General features: G+C 43.1%; 1 protein-coding gene across 4 annotated transcripts in view; it reads right to left on the bottom strand.

Annotated features, from left to right (window-relative positions):
- The window catches only part of LOC134969246 (USP6 N-terminal-like protein), a 379,876-nt gene that overhangs the window by 11,048 nt on the left and 346,835 nt on the right, over positions 1 to 21,993 (bottom strand). For all 4 annotated transcript variants that reach the window (XM_063945071.1, XM_063945070.1, XM_063945069.1 and 1 more), the window contains 4 exons: positions 14,713 to 14,807; positions 14,207 to 14,272; positions 12,047 to 12,146; positions 1,292 to 1,444 (listed from right to left, as the gene is read on the bottom strand). In XM_063945071.1, the coding sequence (XP_063801141.1) occupies positions 1,292 to 1,444; positions 12,047 to 12,146; positions 14,207 to 14,272; positions 14,713 to 14,807 (414 nt within the window). The remainder of the gene's footprint in view (positions 1 to 1,291; positions 1,445 to 12,046; positions 12,147 to 14,206; positions 14,273 to 14,712; positions 14,808 to 21,993) is intronic.

Genomic DNA, 21,993 nt, shown 5'->3' on the forward strand with positions numbered 1-21,993 from the left:
TTAGAATCCCAACAGATCGCTGTTATTATATTTACGCTAACTCTATTTATGTTTTTACTTCTGTCTGTATTTGTGCAGTTAAGATGGTGCAGTTAAGATGGTGCAGACCATAAGAGGCAAAGAGGAGGATCACATCGCTAGTACTGGACAGGATGCAGGGAAGGTGTGACAGATCCGATATGAGCAGCCAGTCAGATTACAGCAGTCACCTGACTTTCTGTAACACAGTATATACTCACTGGTTGCGGCCATGTTAGCTGTTAACAAGTCATACCAATGACTGTTTTGGATGCGTACATTTCCTGGTTATGGCGGTGTGTGCCGCTTTGTGTTTGGTTGTTACTTAGTTACTAATCTTAATGCATTCCCTTACTGTTTACTTACTTACCCTAACCAACCCCTTACCTCAGGCATCCGCCAGGATTCTGACCGTCAGGATTCCGCTGTCAGTATTTTGACTGTCGGGATCCTGACCGCATCCCACGTAATCATATATGTCACATTAAATTCAGAATTGAAGAGCGTTTATGAAGGTGTTATGTACCAATTTGCTGAAAAATAAATTTTTTAATGGATGAAGGTGTTATGATCTATGGATCACAGTACAATGTTATTTTAAATCTTGGTAGTCTATTCACTGATATATTTAGTGGCTAAAAGTGATATGTCCAATTCTTTGGTTCTAATGTATCTTTAACTCTAAATATCTCAGTTTCCTCTAAACGTAACATAAAACCTTCAACCACTCACCTCTTCAATTTCTAACTTACTTCTTAAGATACTGTCAATGATCCCAGAAGGGGAATGCTTCTATATTGTTCAATCAGAATAAAATTAGGTTTAGGTGTGATTATTGTACCTAGGCATAACAGACAGAGGTTGTATAGAATCCTTGTCCAATAGACAAATCACAGGGGTTTTCAAGACTGAAATAGCAAAAAAGCCAGATGTCGGAATACCGACCACTCCCCTGTATTCCTACTCTGGTTGTGGTTCCACACCACCACCCAAGGAAGAATAGAACCCGTGGCGAGCGCAGATGTCGCTGTTGGGATCCTGACAGTCGGCATCCCGTCAGACGGCTTATCACACTGAATCCCCCATAACATCTGTAATCATCCCAATGCTGGATGGCCTGTGCTTATTAACTGAGAAACCAACAGTATTCGCTATTATGGTCAACCGATACCACTAGAAAGCTAGAGATACAGCAAATCACAATAAATCAAATCAATTTATAAACTATAGTGAAATCATAAATATCTAACATTTTTATATTGAACTAAGTTACCTGGTGGTGGTAGCTCAAGTTTCATCTTCCGCAGCTCAGCCATAGAGGTCTGTAACTGTTCAACCACAATATCATCATCATAGCTCAAGGAACGTGCAATTCTCTCTTGTAGAAACTCCCGAAGATCTTCCATGGACATCTTCAGCAAGCGTTCTGCACAAAGGATAAGTAGCAAAGGGAGATTCAGGGTATTACAATAGTAAAGGTAAAAGTAATATGTGCAAAAAAACCCTGAAACAAGTGAATAGAAGAAAACTAATTTAGAAAAACTGTCAGTCCACCACTGAACACTAATAATTTGATACAAAAAAAAAATATGTAGAACACTAAGCGAAGGTTCCAATGTGTCAGGGTTTTTTTTCACATTTGGGGGGGGATACCCAGTTTACTCACACATTGTAAGGATCCTGCGAATATATGATATCTGCTGCAATCCATCCATTTCCATTAGGTTTCTATGGAGTATGCAAAGCTGTCAGATTTACCAAGACCCTGTCACTGCATGTGATTTTTAGCACATTCTTACACTTCTGTTATTTATTTGGGATTTAAATTGAATAAGTTGTCAATTTCTGTGAAATAGGAAGTGATGGTAATTGTCCTTTCATCAGCCAGGGGAAGGGGGTGACTGATCAAACCTTTCGTTGAAATGCCCTCCAGGGAGTATTGTAATTACTTCTGTGTCTGTGCTTTTGGGGAAAACAGTTTATTTTCTATGATTTCCTGTACATTTGAGGAAGTCGAATGCTAATAACTATTGCTGTTTAAACTACACAAATACTTTGACTCTGTGCGATAAATATATCAAAGGAGGAATGCGAATGACCAGTTCCTGCGGATAGCTGGTCTAATTAGTATACAAGGTCAACTATGGGAGGAGTTTACCATACTTTTATGTTTTCTGATTATAAAAATGTGGGCATGTGAGCCCTGTGAAGTTACATATCCTTTGACTGTCAGAGATGATAATACTTCTGTAAACATCTGTATGCTGTGAATGGTCCTTAGCACCTTTAGCAATGGACTTGCTCTTTTTTTATGGCATTTTGAGCAATAAACATCCTGCCTCTTGTGCCAAACGCTATTCAGTTATCTGGCTTTTCTAGATTGAGCTCAGTGTCTCCAAGCTCTGTCCTCTGCCAGCTACTTCACATAGAACTGATTCCTCACCATGGCCCAGATTCATGTGTAAAAACTAGGAGCAGCAGATTCTTAAATACATTAAAGGATCAATACTTGACTCAATTAATAAAGGACCCAACTAGAGGTAAAACTGTTCTGGACCTAGTTATTACCAATAATGTGGAAATTATATGAAACATTAGTGTTGGGGAGACCTTGGGAAACAGTGATCACTATATGATCACATTCAACATCAATTTCAAGAAACATACCTATAAGGGATCAACCAAAATATTTAACTTTAATAAAGCTAACTTCAATATGCTAAGATGGGCACTAAACGACATTGACTGGGAAGTTTTGTTTCAAGGTAAAGACACAACGGAAATGTGGGATGCTTTAAAAGGGTTGCTTGACAGCAATAATCACAAATTCATTCCCATGAGCAGTAAACGCAGGCGTACTTAACACAAACCAATGTGGCTTAACAAGGAGGTCAAAGTAGCAATGGCTAAAAAGAGGCATGCTTTCAAAACATTGAAATCCAATGGTGGGGAGGAGTCATTCCTGTATTATAAGGAATGCAACAAAAAATGCAAAAATGTAATAAGAGCAGCTAAAATTGTACACGAAAAGCAAATCGCTATAGAGAGTAAAACCAACCCTAAAAATTTTTTATAAGTACATAAACTGTAAAAGGTTAAAGATGGAGAGCATAGGCCCATTAAAAAAGAACTGGGAGCTTTCATAAACGATGACCAAATAAAAGCGGAAATACTGAAAAAAAAAATTTCCTCAGTATTTACCAGGGAGGATCAGACGGTGAGAGTAGTGCTTAACGGTAGTGAAGATTATGACTCTTGGCTTGATACTCTTTTAAGTGAGGAAGTAGTCCTGGAGAGACTAAGCAAAATAAAGATTAATAAATCAACAGGCCTAGATGGCATTCATCCGAGGGTTACTATGGAGCTTAGGTCACAGCTAGCAAAACCCCTATACTTGATTTTCTGTAGTTCTATTAGATCAGGCATGGTACCAAAGGATTGGCGCATAGCTGAGGTAGTGACCTTATTTAAAAAGGGAACTAAAGACAATCCTAGTAACTACAGACCAGTTAGTTTAACCTCTATAATGGGTAAAATACTGGAAGGAATTTTGAGGTATAGCATAGAGAATTATCTGCATACTACTAAAATTATTAGCAAAAGTCAGCATGGGTTTGTAAGGGGCAGATCATGTCAAACTAACTTAATTAGCTTCTACGAGGAAGTGAGTGAAAAGCTTGACCAGGGAAAAGCAGTGGATGTGGTCTATTTAGATTTTGCAAAAGCCTTCCATACAGTGTCTCACGGGAGACTGTTCTCTAGCTGGGCACCAGTAGTCAGCGGAATACCGCAAGGGTCCGTACTTGGCCCGCTACTGTTCAATATATTTATCAATGATCTAGGAATAGGCCTGGAAAGCACAGTGTCAATCTTTGCAGATGATACTAAACTGTATAAGGCAGGCATGTCCAAACTGCGGACCTCCAGCTGTTGTGAAACTACATATCCCAGCATGCCCTAACACAGTTTTGCTGTTAGTGACTGCTAAAGCTGTGACAGGGCATGCTGGGATGTGTAGTTTCTCAACAGCTGGGAGGGCCACAGTTTGGACATGCTTGGTGTAAGGTAATTCATTCAGAAAGTGATGTGGATTCTCTACAAAATGACTTATTTAAACTTGAAACCTGGGCGTCTAAATGGAGATTGAAGTTCAATATAGAGAAATGCAAAGTAATGCATTTTGGGTTAAGAAACACATTTGCATCCTACACTCTAAATGGGGAAAATATAGGGGTAACTGTGGTGGAAAAAGATTTGGGGGTGCTCATAGATAATAGGCTTAACAACAGTGCACAATGTCAATATGCAGCAAAGAAGGCAACTAAAGTGCTTGCATGCATAAAACAGGGCATTGAGACGAGGGACGAGGATGTAATCCTGCTGCTGCACAAATCTTTGGTGCGTCTCCACCTGGAATATTGTGTTCAATTTTGGGCACCATATTATAAAAAAAGATATAGGGGAGCTAGCAAGAGTTCAAAGCCGAGCTACTAAATTGATTAAAGGGTTAGAGACACTGGAGTACGAGGAAAGGCTTACTAGGTTAAATATGTATACACTAGAAAAGAGGCGACTAAGAGGAGACATTATTAATATCTTCAAATATGTAAAGGGCACTATAAGGAGTTAGCAGGGGATTTATTTATTAAAAGAACTCTGAATAGGACACGTGGGCACTCGCTGAGGCTAGTGGAGAGAAAATTCTGTACACAACGTAGGAAAGGGTTCTTCACGGTAAGGGCAATAAAGATTTGAAACTCCCTGCCGGAACAGGTAATAATGGCGGACTCTGCAAATAAATTTATAAACAAATTGGACAAATTTCTAACTGGAAAAAGTATCCAGGGCTATAGCTCTTAATATGGTGACATTATATATCTGGAATTGGTAAGAACCATAGTTGTCAATTGATACTAACCCGTTACTTCAGCATGTGTATTATAATATGCACAGCTTAACACAGAAAAAAGGTTGAACCCGATGGGAATTTTGCCTCTTGTCAACCTCACTAACTATTTAACTATGTAACTATATGTAGCTAATACAAAGATTAAAACCATGAACCTAGAATTCAAATGTACAATAATCTACTTCCACTAATTAATATGATATTGTTCCAGCATAATACTAAATAGTGAACACTAATCAGACATAAATAACAACTACAGTTTAATTTTTAAGATTAAGAACTTACTAATACAACTGCAAAAATGTCCTCCCATTTATTGTGGATACCACACACAGGGCAGTGTTAGTCTACCATATTGCAATACATTTTAAGACTGTTTCTCTTATGTCCTAGAGGATGCTGGGGACTCCGTAAGGACGCGGGGGGGGGGGGGGGGGCGCACTGAGCAGCAATATTCCTCATTTTGTGGCAATATAAGCAGGATTAGGCTGTGGCACAGTAAATCCACAAATCCCCCGTCATTTTTTATATAAGTTTACTGGGACCGAAGCCCGCCGTCGGGTGGGCGGGGCTTGATCCTCAGCACTAACCAGCGCCATTTTCTCCACAGAATCTGCATGAGGAAAAGCTGGCTCCCTGATCTCTCCCCTGCTGAACCTTCACAGGCTGGAAAAAAGAGGAGGGGGGCACTTTGGAATGCAGTGAGTGGGAATTAAGGCTATATATAAAAAGCGCTATCTGGCATATATATTCCAGTGATTTTAAGCGCTGGTGTGTGCTGGCATACTCTCTCTCTGTCTCTCCTAAGGGCCTGGTTGGGGTTTTGTCCCCTTATAGGTTAATACCTGTGTGTGTGGGGTGTCGGTACGTGTGTGTCGACATGTCTGAGGCGGAAGGCTTCTCCAAGGAGGCGGTGGAGCAAATGAGTGGTGTGTCCCCGTCGGTTGTGCCAACTCCGGATTGGATGGACATGTGGCATATGTTGAATGCAAGTGTGGCATCTTTACATAAAAGGCTTGATAAGGCTGAATTAGGGGGGACATCAGGGGGTCAATCCTCGGATTGGACCGACTCACAGGGCCCGTCGGGGTCTCAAGAGCGTCCCTTAACACAAGACACTACTACCGACACGGATTCTGATTCCAGTGTCGACTATGACGAAGTAAAATTGCACCCTATGGTGACTAAAACCATTCAGTGTATGATTGTGGCAATAAGGGATGTGTTACATATTGAGGATGAACCCTCGGTCCCCGACACAAGGGTACACATGTTTAAGGAAAAGAAACAGATTATTAATTTTCCCACATCTCATGAATTAAATGATTTCTTTGGAAAAGCTTGGGAGACTCCAGAAAAGAGACCGCAGATCCCCAAAAGAATTTATATGGCATACCCCTTCCCTAAGCAGGACAGGGAGATTTGGGAATCATCCCCCACTGTGGACAAGGCCCTGACGCGCTTGTCCAAGAAAGTGGCGCTACCGTCTGCTGACACAGCGGCCCTTAAGGACCCTGCAGATCGCAGGCAAGAAACTACCTTAAAGTGTATTTATTCTCATACGGGGGATGTGCTAAGACCGACAATTGCGTAGGCATGGGTGTGTAGCGCAATTGCAGCTTGGACAGATGAGCTGGCAGATCAATTTGATAATATGGATAAGGATACTATATTCTTAACTCTAGCCCATATAAAAGAGCAGTCTTATTTATGAGGGATGCTCAAAGGGACATTGGATTGCTGGCTTCAAGGGCCAATGCCATGTCTATCTCAGCGAGAAGATCCTTATGGACTTGCCAATGGACGAGTGATGCGGATTCCAAAAAACATATGGAAGTACTACCCTATAAGGGTGATGTATTGTTTGGGGATGGGCTGACGGACCTGGTTTCCACAGCTACAGCAGGTAAATCAAATTTTTTACCATATATTCCCCAACAGCAAAAGAAAGTAACACACTATCAGATGCAGTCCTTTCGGTCGCACAAGTCCAAAAGAGGTCGGGGATCCTCTTTCCTCGTCAAGAGGTAAGGGCAGAGGCAAAAGAGCACCTGCTTCGGCAGATGCCCAGGAACAAAAGTCCTCCCCGGCTGCTCCAAAACCCACAGCATGACGCTGGGGCTCCCCTGAGGGAGTCCGCACCGGTGGGGGCACGTCTTCGACTTTTCAGTCAGGCCTGGGTCAGATCAGATCTGAATCCCTGGGTGTTGGAAATAGTTTCCCAGGGGTACAAACTGGAATTCGACAAGGTGCCCCCGCGCCGATTTTTCAAATTGGCCCTACCAGCTTCCACATCGGAAAGGGATGTAGTGTTAGCTGCAATTCAAACGCTGTGTATACAGCAAGTGATAATCAATGTTCCCCTGCACCAGCAGGGAAGAGGTTACTACTCAACCCTATTTGTGGTTCCAAAACCGGACGGTTCGGTCAGACCTATTTTGAATCTGAAATCCCTAAACCTGTACATAAAAAGATTCAAATTCAAAATGGAATCACTCACAGCGATAATAGCCAACATGGAGGAGGGGGAGTTTATGGTGTCTCTGGACATAAAGGATGCGTACCTTCATGTCCCCATATATGCCCCCCATCAGGAATACCTGAGATTCGCTGAACAGGATTGTCATTACCAATTTCAGACGTTGCCGTTTGGACTTTCCACGGCCCCGAGGATTTTCACCAAGATAATGGCGGAAATGATGGTGGTCCTGCGCAAGCATGGAGTCACAATTATCCCATACTTGGACGATCTCCTGATAAAAGCGAGATCAAGGGAGAAATTGCTGAGCAGTGTGGCACTCTCTCTGAGAGTGCTCCAGCAACATGGTTGGATTCTAAATCTACCGAAGTCACAGTTGATTCCGACAACTCGACTACCGTTCCTAGGTATGATACTGGATACGGAACAAATGAAGGTCTTCCTCCCAATAGAGAAAGCCCAGGACATCCAGAACATGGTCAGAGACCTGCTAAAACCGAAAAGGGTGTCAGTTCATCAATGCACTCGAGTTCTGGGAAAAATGGTGGCGGCCTACGAGGCCATTCCCTTCGGAAGGTTCCATGCAAGGACTTTTCAATGGGACCTTCTGGACAAGTGGTCCGGGTCCCATCTGCACTTACATCGGAAAATAACTCTGTCCCCAGGGGCCAGAGTGTCTCTCCTGTGGTGGTTGCAAAGTGCTCACCTGCTGGAGGGTCGCCGGTTCGGGATTCAGGACTGGATCCTGGTTACCACGGACACGAGCCTCCGAGGATGGGGAGCGGTCACACAGGGAAAAAACTTTCAGGGACTTTGGTCAGACCAGGAGTCCTGTCTACACATCAATGTGTTGGAACTCAGGGCCATTTAAAACGGCCTTCGACAAGCGGAGAGTCTTCTTCGAAACCTACCGTTTCTGATTCAATCAGACAATGTCACAGCAGTGGCTCATGTGAACTGCCAAGGTGGGACAAAAAGCAGAGTCGCGATGGCGGAAACCACCAGGATTCTTCGCTGGGCGGAAAATCATGTAAGCGCTCTGTCGGCTGTCTTCATTCCGGGAGTGTACAAACTCGGAAGCAGACTTCCTCAGCAGACACGATCTCCATCCAGGAGAGTGGGGACTTCATCAAGAAGTCTTTGCAGACATAACACGTCTTTGGGAAACTCCTCAAATAGACATGATGGCGTCACGCCTCAACAAAAAGCTTCGGAGGTATTGTGCCAGGTCTCGGGACCCTCAGGCAGTGGCGGTAGACGCTCTGATAACACCGTGGGTGTTCAAATCGGTCTACGTGTTTCCTCCTCTTCCTCTCATCACAAAAGTGTTGAGGATCATAAGGTAAAGAAGAGTACAGACGATACTCATTGTCCCAGACTGGCCTCGAAGGGCCTGGTACTCAGATCTACAAGAGATGCTCACAGGAGATCCCTGGCCTCTTCCTCAGAGGGAAGACCTGTTGCAACAGGGGCCCTGTGTATTTCAGGACTTACCGCGGTTACGTTTGACGGCATGGTGGTTGAACGCCGAAACCTAGCGAAAAAGGGGATTCCGGAAGAGGTCATCCCTACTTTAATAAAGGCTGGGAAGGAGGTGACGGTTAAGCATTATCACCGTATCTGGCGAAAGTATGTGTCTTGGTGTGAGACCAAGAATGCACCTACGGAAGATTTTCATCTGGGTCGTTTTCTCCACTTCCTACAGACAGGAGTGGATATGGGCCTGAAATTAGGCTCTGTTAAGGTTCAGATTTCGGCCCTCTCGATTTTCTTTCAGAAGGAATTGGCTTCTCTTCCAGAAGTCCAGACGTTTGTAAAGGGAGTGCTACACATCCAGCCTCCTTTTGTGCCTCCAGTGGCACCGTGGGACCTCAACGTGGTGTTGCAGTTTCTAAAATCACACTGGTTTGAACCGCTTAACAAGGTTGAGTTGAAATTTCTTACATGGAAGGTGGTCATGTTGTTGGCCTTGGCATCGGCAAGGCGAGTATCAGAATTGGCGGCTTTGTCACACAAAAGCCCTTACTTGATTTTTCATGTGGATCGAGCTGAATTGAGGACACGTCCGCAATTTTTGCCTAAGGTGGTTTCTTCATTCCATGTGAATCAACCTATTGTGGTGCCTGTGGCTACAAGTGACCTGGAGGATTCCAGATAACTGGACATAGTCAGGGCCTTAAAGATTTATGTAGCCAGGACGGCTAGAATTAGGAAAACAGAGGCCCTGTTTGTCCTAGATGCGGCCAATAAGATGGGCGCACCTGCTTCGAAGCAGACTATTGCTCGCTGGATCTGTAATACGATTCAGCAGGCTCACTCTACGGCTGGATTGCCGGTACCAAATTCGGTTAAGGCCCATTCCACTAGGAAGGTGGGCTCTTCTTGGGCGGTTGCCCGAGGCGTATCGGCATTACAACTTTGCAGAGCGGCGACTTGGTCGGGGTAAAACACTTTTGCTAAATTCTACAAGTTTGATACCCTGGCTGATGAGGACCTAGCGTTTGCTCAGTCGGTGCTGCAGAGTCATACACACTCTCCCGCCCGATTGGATGCTTTGGTATAAACCCCATGGTCCTTATGGAGTCCCCAGCATCCTCTAGGACGTAAGAGAAAATAAGATTTTAAACCTACCGGTAAATCTATTTCTCCTAGTCCGTAGAGGATGCTGGGCGCCCGTCCCAGTGCGGAAACTCTGCAAGACTTGTATATAGTTGTTGCTTACATAAGGGTTATGTTACAGTTGAAATCAGTTTTGGACCGTTACTGTTGTTGTTCATATGGTTAACTGGTTATGTATGATCCAGGTTACATGGTATGATTGGTGTGGGCTGGTATGAATCTTTCCCTTGGATTGCTAAATCCTGCCTTGTATTGTCCATCTCCTCTGGGCACAGTTCTCTAACTGAGGTCTGGAGGAGGGGCATAGAGGGAGGAGCCAGTGCACACCCATAAATAAAACAAGAAAGATGGAGCGCTTAATTAATATGTATAATGAACGCACATACCTGCAAATAAAATGGTTAGTAATAAATGTTTAAGCTCTTTTTTGAAAAGGTGGTGGGGCAGAGGTGATTGATATTGTTTCTCAATCAGTCAAAATTGCCGGACAGTTCTTTCAACGGGTAATGCTATCCCTGCTATCCCTAATACCTTTTTTGTGGCTTGTAGCTTGTTGCTACGGCGTGCATCGGCATACGCCGTGGGTAGCTTTTGTCCCGTCTCTCCCGCTGTATCGGCTACTTCACCTCCGTAGTCCTCTTGCGGCGTGACAAGCGTCTCAGCATATCAGTGTTTGCGTTCACTGATTAATGTCCTCTGTTCCTGCACCTCAATGTCCAACGCGTTTCGGGTTAAAGGGTTCTTTGACCCGAAACGCGTTGGACATTGAGGTGCAGGAACAGAGGACATTAATCAGTGAACGCAAACACTGATATGCTGAGACGCTTGTCACGCCGCAAGAGGACTACGGAGGTGAAGTAGCCGATACAGCGGGAGAGACGGGACAAAAGCTACCCACGGCGTATGCCGATGCACGCCGTAGCAACAAGCTACAAGCCACAAAAAAGGTATTAGGGATAGCAGGGATAGCATTACCCGTTGAAAGAACTGTCCGGCAATTTTGACTGATTGAGAAACAATATCAATCACCTCTGCCCCACCACCTTTTCAAAAAAGAGCTTAAACATTTATTACTAACCATTTTATTTGCAGGTATGTGCGTTCATTATACATATTAATTAAGCGCTCCATCTTTCTTGTTTTATTTTTGGTGATTAATATAAAGGGAGCTGCTATATATACATATACACAAGCGCGGCTAATACCTCACTAATTTATTCAGTGCACACCCATAGTCAAAGTTCTTTTTAGGTGCCCTATCTCCTGCGGAGCCCGTCTATACCCCATGGTCCTTACGGAGTCCCCAGCATCCTCTACGGACTAGGAGAAATAAATTTACCGGTAGGTTTAAAATCTTATTTATTCCCATTATGGTTTATGCAGAGTTTGAAAATACCGTGGAGGAGTGACCCAACGTGTGGGATTTCCTAGTGTGGCAGGCACACAGCTGAGTTGTATGTCATGACACACAGTACATAGACAATGGAGATGCACACATGCATGCTAAGGATGCTGGGTGGGCATGTAGGATTTATAAGGCCAAACTCTGCCCTCCACATCATTTCTCTAAGTCTTTCATGCAGATGCTCTGGATACAAATATGCCTCCCCTTCTATTCCCCTACTACCCCACTAGATATATATGGGACCAGGAATAACACTATATACTACATTGGTCTCTGTACAGGAGTCCATAAGGAGATAATGCAGGGAAAACTATATGGTGTTAAGACTGAGGTCAGTCGATTTTAGGAGTTTAATCCCAAATATTCTGATGTCTGCCCTCACAAATCTAAAATTATTAATTCAGGGCAGAACAGGAGCTGTAGCTCATGTATGGTAGGCCCATGTACTGTAACAGCATCTCACCCTGGAATAGGAGGCTTAATACCGCTATTTTATGCCCACACATCTAGAAGTTTGCCTGTTCAACAGCAAAGTGTCACTGGAAATTACTTTCAGATGTTGGCAATTGTGAACACACGGCTTCCCCCTGAACTATACTCATTCAGCACGTCTTACTTTTGTGCAGTTTCAGTATTGTATAAGCCATGGCTGGCAGGACTCGCTCGCCTTCCAAGATATAGATGTCCCACAACCTCAGAGTAAGTGTAAACGGCGTCTAAAAAGATGAACAGAAAACACATGCAGTGAGGTTACACACATAACAATCTTTATGTAACCCAGCTCTTCCCCAATCCATGCTGCTCATAATATAAGCATCTTTCACTGCTAGCTTCCCTGCAGCTAATTCTGCAGCAGATGGTGCAGGAAGGTGAGGTTGGTGGCCTACCCCCCACCCCTTCCCTCACATTAAGTGGAACCAGGACCAATGTTAGTGTTTTCGGCACCCCTTCCTGCAAACTATAAATTAGAGTCCTACTTCTCATACTTTATAACGGTACATTGATCTTCCAAAGAAGCAGCGTGGTCACATAATAGTACCCCCAATACAAATTACACCACACAGTAGCAGAATCGTATTCACATTACATGGCATGTAGTAGCCCTGATACATATTACACCACATAGTAATACCCCTTATTCAAGTTACGTCACACAGTAGTGCCCTTTATTCACATTGTACTACACAATGGTACCACCTATACATGAAATGCCACACAGTAGTGCCCCTTATACATAATGCCCACAGTTGTAGTGCTCCTTACACATAATGACCACAGAAGTGTTACTTACATACAAAATGTCCACAGTAGTAGTGCCACTTATATGCAGAATGCCCACAGTAGCAGTGCCCCTTACACATAATGCCCACAATAGTAGTGCCCCTTACACATAATTACCACAGTAGTGCCCCTTATACACATATCTGCCTCTGTCACTGCAGCAGCTCACCGCCTGTGTCCCTCTAGTGTCTCCATGCCCTGTATCCCTCCAGCAGCTTTGCCACCTCTCTTGTCCCTCCAGCCCCTCTCATCTTGTCTTCAAGATGCACAGAGCCTGCTCCTCTCCACCAGGACCTGTGGAAGGGGGAGGTGGCTGCAGCTCATAAGTAACACTAGCGCCGCCTATTGATCTAGGTAATTGGTCAGTTTTTTCTATTGGAATTACTGTGCACGGCAATGGATGTGGTGGAACTAGTTTCCCCTACCATTACAGGTGGTGGAACTCGGTTCCACCTAGTTCCCCCCTACTTTCTCCCCTGGTCTCAGCTATATCAGCGCGCATTATGTGCTGCAGATACAGCTTCTGTATGTGTGATGGCCGCAGTATTTGTCAAATGCCAGTGGTGCTATGCGCCCCCGTCATTATTGGCGCTCCTATCTTTAAGATAGCACACTGATGTGCAGGTAAATGTGACATTGTGACATTGTCTAGTCCCACTGCTGCCGCTATTAATTTCAACAGTTGCAGCTGTAGTTGCTGCATGTAAAGCACCATTTTCGGGGGTTTTACCACATTTTCAAATGTACTAAGACCCCACCGCCGTTTTTTCGCTGCCCAGGGTATTGCCATCTCTGGATGGCGATACCCTATAGAAGCCTATGGGCTTCTTATCGCCGGCCGCCACCGCCGCAGACGCTGACCGCCCTTCCCCCTGGCATACCTTCCTCCAGGCAGCCCTGATCCCGGAAGGTAATCTCCTCTTCCCCCTAGCAACGCAGCCGGAGGTCCTTCCGGCTGCAGGGGGGAAGAGGAGGCGCCGGGGACAGCCTGCTGCCTTGTTCCCGGCAGCTGAGGTGAAGGAGAGCCCAGGGAGGTGACGGTGACCCCCCCGCACACCACCTTACAGGTATCGCGGGGGAACCCCATCACCGCATTGCGATGTTGATCGCATATGTTAGTACATATGCGATCAACATCGCTGTGATGGGTGGCGATGTATGTTAATACATCCCGGCCAAAATCTGTAAAAATTCTATACGGATATGCTGACTGTCAGCGTGTACAATGCCAACATAATGACCATTCAACAGTGTAGTGTCAATATTGTGAATATATAAACATGTAATACCACACTTGAATTTACTAAAAGATTCCATGAAAGGCAATATTCATAACTAGGAATATGCCTCCCATGGGGCGTTCATTAAACTAAGAGATAGACATATTGAAAGTATTTATTATCAGATAAGGACCAGGGCACCCTATAAGCAAATGTTAAAATAGTATGCATTATGCTTGAGCACAAATCAAAGACAGCTAATTTCTTGTCTTTACCCGATCTAAGAAGCACTGTAGAAACCACTTTGTTGTATAAATCCCAGTGGACATGTCCTCTTTGTCCTGTAAAATATAACAAACATGGTCCAAAGACAAAATCAGAAAACAGGTAGTATAAAAATTTAACTGTATACACATTTTAAGTGTGACACAGCAGCTGAGAATAGTTTTAACACAAGGAAACATAATCTAATTATGTCCCTAAGTAATTCTCCCAGTGCTAATTCCCTACTACAAACCAATCCTGAATAGATGTCTCTGATCTTCTATACCACTATAAAATACTTATTTACTATACATAGGGGGCACTCACGCTACAGTAAGGGAATTGTCTAGAACTGGAAAAACACTTTAATTTCTTTTTAACTAATGAGTATTAAATATTGCTGGTACAGTATATGGAATCAGTACCACTAAACTGTAGCTGATGAGAGCATAATTTACACCTGACAATAATGTCACACACTGGGTCTATTCTGCTATAGATGCATGGATCACATTACCATGTGCTTCTTTAGCTTGGGGAAGAACTTGCTTAGGATCTGCTCATGGTGACTCTGAAACCTCTGGAGCTTTGGGAAACCAGGGATAAAAAAACCTTTAAAGGAAAGACAGCACAAGTGGGTTATTGTAATTATAGCACATACTATAACACAGAGACATACATCGAAACAACAAAAACAATAGTGACACACACAACCATCTTGTATAAAATTAAATATAATTTTTTTTATTTCACATACTTTTTTTTTTCCGATTTATACCCCTTGCCCTCACTAACCACATGCATCAGTCACTAACCCTAAATGGTACCAATAACCCAACGCTTCCGCTGTGGATGAAGCACAGGTCTGTCATAAGTTGGACATGTACCAGACAGGGAACCCGTGCACAAAGAACATTGGGACAGATGTATTAAGCTTGGAAAAGGGATAAAGAAGTGATAAAGCAGTGATAAGTTCAAGGTGAGAATATACCAGCCAATCATTTCAGATTTGAAAAACGAAAGTCAGGAGCTGATTGGCTGGTGCATTATCACCTTGCACTTATCCCTGCTTTATCAATTTTTTATGCCTTACCCAGGCTTAATATATCTGCCCCACTGTGCCAACTATAGGTGTGACTGCACTGTTTGGATGTGGGGTGGTTTATGCAGACAAGGTGTGGCCAGTATATTAAAAAAAAGTCCATTCCCCTCATGGTCAGTGTCCAAAACAAAGACCATTGAATGGGACCCACTCTATGATAAATAATCAGACATTTTAATAGTAAAGCTAAGCAGGTTTTACTTATTTTGTGCAAACGATGTGTACATTTACACTAAAATCCATGGATGGCATTTTACTCTATATAGGCCAATGATAACAACTCTACAATTATTGTACTCTAGTGTAGAATCATTAATGCTTCGGTGTTTACCTGACTATTTAAAAACAATGTAAAGAGAATGCATTTTCAAAAAGTACCATTTTCTTCTACTAATATAAAAGCAGACCTAAATAAAAGGACTAGAAGATACCTCCAGTTAATAGTCATGTTACTGTATGTACAAAGGGGGTCATTCCGAGTTGACCGCTAGCTGCATTTGTTTGCAGCGCAGCGTTCAGGCTAAAAAACGTCAGTTCTGCACATGCGTATGCTGCGCAATGCACACAACGAATGATGTCGTTTTGCACAGGGTCTAGCGATGCATTTCAGTCGCACTGGTTGCCGCAGAGTGATTGACATGAAGTGGGCGTGGCAAATGACCATTTTCAGGGAGTGTTCGGAAAACGCAGGCGTGCCAGAAAAAACGCAGGCGTGGCTGGGCAAACGCTGGGCGGGTGTGTGATGTCAAATCCGGAACTGAATAGGCCGAAGTGATCGCAAGCGCTGAGTAGGTTTTGAGCAACTCTGAAACTACACAAATTTTTTTTGCAGGCGCTCTGCGATAAAAACGTTTGGACAGAATAAGTAACTACAGGGCTGGTCTTGTTTTGCACAAAATGTGTTTGCAGCCGCTCTGCTGCACAGGCGTTTGCACACTTGCAAAGCTAAAATACACTCCCAGTGGGCGGCAGCATAGCGTTTGCACGGCTGCTAAAAACTGCTAGGAAGCGATCAACTCGGAATGACCCCCAATGTCTCTGTAACCTAATAATTAGAGATGTGCGCCAGCCCAAATCTTGGGTTTTGGATCTGTATCTCCATCGGGTTTTGGATCTGGTTTTGCCAAAACAGCCCAAAGTGGGCCTGTTTTTGTTCCTACAGTATTATTAAACCTCGATAACATTCATTTCCACTAATTTCCAGTCAATTTTGACCACCTCACAGCTCACAATATTGTTTTTATCCAGTAAAGGCCAAAAGGTTGCACCGAGGTAGCTGGATGAGCAGTGGGCGGCACAAACATGTGTCGCTTAAACTTCCAACTTGGCACATCTAGGAAACAGAATGGCACTGCAGTGGCAGACAGGGTGGCAGTTTAATAAACTATACAAATGCTTGTCGTCTACACAAGAAGACAGTCAGCCATGCTCCAAACAGCGCATAATGCAAAGAAAATAGGCGCAAGATGGAATTGTCCTTGGGCCCTCCCACCCACCCTTATGTTGTATACATTAAACAGGGCATGCACAGTTTAACAAACCAATCACTTCAGCGACAGGGATTGTCACTGTAATTTCATGCACAAACACAGAACTGAGAGATCACAGCAAATTATGCACACCCTAGCAACTTTATTAAGTACACAGGTCCAACTGCTCATTGGTGCACATTTAATCCTAAACAGTCAATTATGTGGCAACAACAATTACAGATGAGTGGTTCGGATTTTGGGAAATCTGAACCCGCCCAAAATTCTGTGATCCGAGTATATCAGAGCCGCAGCTTGTTTTTTCCTGCCAGACTCGGATTCCAAATCGAGGCCAAATGTCATCCTTCCAGCACTGGATTCTCGCGGGCTTTGGATTATATATAAGGGTGACCCTGCATCATTTCACTCTGGTCTCAGGCACATTCCATACGAGTGGCTGTGCTGTTGGCAGACTCCAGACAATTGGCTGTGCTGTGTCCATCTAAAGTGGCTGTGCTGTGTCCATCCACAAGTGCTGTGTCCATCCACAAGTGCTGTGCTGTGTCCATCTACAAGCCATGTCTAGTCCCCAGTCTCAATATGTCATGCCGAGATGCTGGACTGACTCCGCAGGCCATACCCCACCACTGCATCCAAATATAAGCATTACAGTGAGTATTGTCAGTTAGCAAAAAAAAGTAGAAAAAAGTAAAAAAAAAAAAAAAGTAAACAAATTGATTTTAAGTTTGTACAACCTGTGTGTGCTGTACCCCAGCGTGTGTGTGTTCACATAAATATAAAAGCGGTCTGATTCCATGCAGTGTGAGCAAAACTGCGAGTAAAAAAAAAATATATATATTGTTCTATTGTTTGTACTATTCTGGCACACTACCCCTGTGCATTTATTATTCACGTACATATAAAATCTCCTTGAATTGCTGCAGTGCAAGTTGAGCTACAAAGTGAAAAATAAATATATTGTCCTATTGTTTGTACTGTGAGGAAATAAGAGGTCTGTGACAATTAATATAGCTATTCCTTATTTCCTACATACTGTATAATACTGTAAGTACTTTTTATCCCTATGTTCTTTATACATTCAGTTTGTCTGTTCATTCTCCATAGCATGTCCCTGCTAACCCTCCTACTGTGTTTGAATCAGCTTTAATATTGTAATATATGCACTTGTGTTATGTTATCGGTTACACTCTATTTAATGTATGCATGTTAGACCTAGTTTTCTTTTGTTTACTTACACCACTGTCACTTTTGTTTACTCACTATTGTCCAACAGTAAGCTGGCCAGACAAGATGGCTCTTTGGCTGATGTAGTCACGTTGATTAGAATGTGTATTGCATTCCCATGTCTTAAGATCCTACAACAAAGAAGAAAGCAAAACACACCCCTGCAAAATGAAGCTTCTGGGGATATAAGTAGAGCTACCCAGAAAGCTGAAGAAAGATTCTCTGACCCTAAACTAAGAAGTGATGTTCAGTCTGGTAATAGTTGTGGGAATTTTCAGTTTGGATTGTACTACTGAAGTATGCTGAGCTGTTATCACCCATTCTGTTCAATAAACCACTGTTGATTTTCATCTACCACCATGTCTGAGTGATTTGGAACCATGCATCTTCACAGGTGTACTGTACCCCTGTGCATTTATTATTCACATACATATAAAAGCTTTTTGAAATGCTGCAGTGAGTGTTGAGCTGCAAAGTCAAAAATAAATATATTGTTCTATTGTTTGTACTGTTCTGGTGCACTGTACCCCTGTGCATTTATTACTCATGTACATATAAAAGCCCTTTGAATAACCTCAGTGTGAGTAAAGCTGTGAAAGATAAATATATTGTTCGCACTGTTCTGGCACACTGTGTGTTTATTATTCACAAACATATAAAAGCAGTTTGAGTTGAACTGCAAAGTGAAAAATATATATATTGTTTGTACTGTTCTGGTGCACTGTACCCCTGTGTGTTTGTTCACATGTACTGTATATAAAAACCCTTTGAGTACTCATAGGATAAAAACTGCAATTTGGAGACCTTTGCACAAAATGCATTACTTAAGCTGCCCACCCTCTAATGTGTATTCAGAAAGAGTTTTCAGCACAGCTGGGAACCTTGTCAGCGATCAACGTAGGAGGCTACTTCTTCAAAATGTGGAAGAGATTATGTTTACCAAAATGAACTACAAATGCCACAAGAAACTTTTACCAGCAATCACTTTAAAGTACAGAGACTTCTGTAATGGTAGATTCCAGCGGGGATAAATTGATATTCAACCGGGATGAATTGATCTTGTGTGGAGATGATGTACACACTGATGAAGGTGAGTATGAGGATGGCAGTGACTATGACATCTTGTCACTGCAGAGCTGATAGCTTAGCTACCTTAAGCCCATTGGTAGCTTGTTTTGTGGGGGCCAAAACAAACCAAGCACTTCAGGCACAAAAGTGGCAGTCGCTGAAGTGCTTGGTTTCTTAAACTGTTCATGGCCTTTTTAATATCCAACATAAGGGTGGGTTGGAGGGCCAAAGCACAATTCCATCTTGCATCACTTTTCATTTCTGCCACTGCTGTGTGGCAATGTTTCACAGATGTGCTATAAACTGCCATGTGTTTGTGCTGCTGCTCTGTCTCTTAGTAGCCAGCCAGCTTGTTGCAGCCTTTAGCCTTAACTGGATGAAAACAATGTTGTCAGCTGTGAGGTGGTCAATGTTATTGAGGTTATTAATGCTGTAGGAACAAAAAAGGGCCAAATTATTTGATTTTAGCAGATTTTGACTATTTTTGAAAAAAATATAAAACCAAAACCAAATAATGGTCCGGCGCACATCTCTAGTAACAATGCATAAAAGCATGCAGACATGCTCAAGAGGTTCAGTTATTGTTCAGACCAAACATCAGAATGGAGAAGAAATGTAATCTAACTATGGATGGATTGTTAGAGGCAGATGTGGTAGTCTGAGTATCTCCAAATCTGCTGATCTCCTGGGATATTCATGCACAACGGTTTCATGTGTTCACAGGGAATTGTGTGCAAGACAAAAAAAGGACACCCAATGATTGGCAGTTCTGTGTGCAAAAATTACTTTTTAAAGAGACAAGTCAGAAGAGAATGGCCAGACTGGTTCAAAAAGACAGGATGATGGTAGTAACTCAAATAATCATGAACGGCAACAGTGGTATGCAGAAGCACATATCTGAATGCATAGAACTGTGGAGCAGATGGACAACTGCAGGAGAAGACCACCCCAGTCTCCACTCCTGTCAACTATGAACATAAAACCGAGACTACAGTGCACACAAGCTCACCAAAACAGGACAGCTAAACATTCAAATAAAAAAAGATTTTTGGTATGCTGAAGCTCGATTTCTGCTGCACAACACAGTATCCATGCATCCATCCTGCAGTGTGTCAATGGATTCAGGCTGATGAAGCCTAATGGTGTGGAGAATGGTTCCTTGATTAGGCCCCTAAATACCGAATGATCATCATTCTACGTCACAGTCTACCTGACTACTGCTGCTGACTACATGCATTCCTTCATGGCCACAGTCTACCCATCTTCAACTTCCAGCAGGATAATGCAGCCGTCACAAATCAAGTCACCCCAAGTTGCTTCCACGAACATGACTAGTAGTTCAGTGTATTCCAATGGCCTCCACAGACACCAGATCTCAGCCTAATAGAGCATGGGATGTGGTGGAACAGGAGATTCTCAGTATGAATCCTCAGCCCACAAATCTGTAGCAACTGTGTGATGATATCATGTCAGCATAGACCCCAATCTCTAGGAATGATTATGATTCTGCCACCTCCATTTCCATTTTCAGGCTAATCCATCTTCACAAGGTTTGCTCCTATTTTCTATGTTTTCTCTCATTACCAATACTTATAAGACAACAGTGAGTGTATAGGGCCCTAGGCAAGATATAATAATGTGACATAAGGAGTATAATTGTGTCGGTCTGCTGTTGTGTGCTAGTAGAGGCTGGAACACCTCCCTTCTTCCCTGTAGCCAGCACGGCTATGGTCAGACACTGAGCATGCACAGGCTCTCGTGCAGCCTGGCTCAAGCATACGCCGAGTTTCTTGAGAGCCAGGCTGCAGATCACGTTGGTGATCTGAGTGCCAGTACAGGGGCTCTGCCCCCTGTTCAAACCGCTCACTTGATGGTAATGCGGGTGGAGGGTGTCAGGCGGGCCCCTAGACGCCTGCCTAAAGTGCCTTGTGGGTAATCTGGCCCTGGTAACAATAACTATTTTTTTAGAACGTATTCAAGCAGTTACAGTAATAAAACTACAGTATCAACACATATTGGATCTTTTATGCTTATGAGTGCTTAGGGTTTTAGGAGTAAAGGTTTTTAGTTTCCATAATGTGGAGCCCCATGCCCAAAAATATACTAAAATACATAAAAAAACCTCTAGTACACCCCCATTAATATGTGCAGCAGGTTTCCTCACTAATTATATGCCTTCTGTGAGGAAAAATTGCATAACTGTAAATAAATGTTCACCAATAAGATGTTTACATTGTAATTAAAACAATGAGGGAAGATTTTATTTTAGCCACTAGATCGCAGACTGAGATAACTTTTTACAAGCATGCCATGGAATTACAGAATAGGAATTAAAGGGAGTCCTAGAACTCAGCTTTTGGAGGACAGCTTTGGAAAAGTTTAAATATAGGGGGGTATTTAATTAGCTCCGACAATTTCCGAGCCATCAAATTCACCTCCCTGCATATTCAATTGCGGGCTGGTTTCAACTGTTTTTAAGGCATTTTTTCGCCAAAGACTTTTCACTTCTTTTTTTAGTGCAAAAGCATTGACGAAAAATGCCTCAAAATGAGCTAAAACGGCTTCCAGATACATGTTTTTCGCTCCTGCCGAATGTTTCGCCTAGGCAGAAACACAGCACTGCTATTAAATAGGGCGAATCCCTGTTCGCCCTAAAAATGAGAGAAAAGTAAAAACGGCACTAATTGAATACCCCCCATAGAGTCTAGGATGAGATTGAACATCAAGTCTAAAGCTGGGTACACAGTGGAGTGATACTGGCCCAATATGTGGTTTCTGGATGAATCAGAACAACATATCGGGCATATTTCTCAGTATGTATGTCTAACATGCGGGTGCCCACAGTTGCTAGCAACATTGCCTGGTTGGCCCTGCTGCACGCCCACCTGGGTGATAACGCTAGTGACCAAATTCT

Source organism: Pseudophryne corroboree, chromosome 11 (genome assembly GCF_028390025.1).
Source record: "Pseudophryne corroboree isolate aPseCor3 chromosome 11, aPseCor3.hap2, whole genome shotgun sequence".
NCBI classification, from domain to species: Eukaryota; Metazoa; Chordata; class Amphibia; order Anura; family Myobatrachidae; genus Pseudophryne; species Pseudophryne corroboree.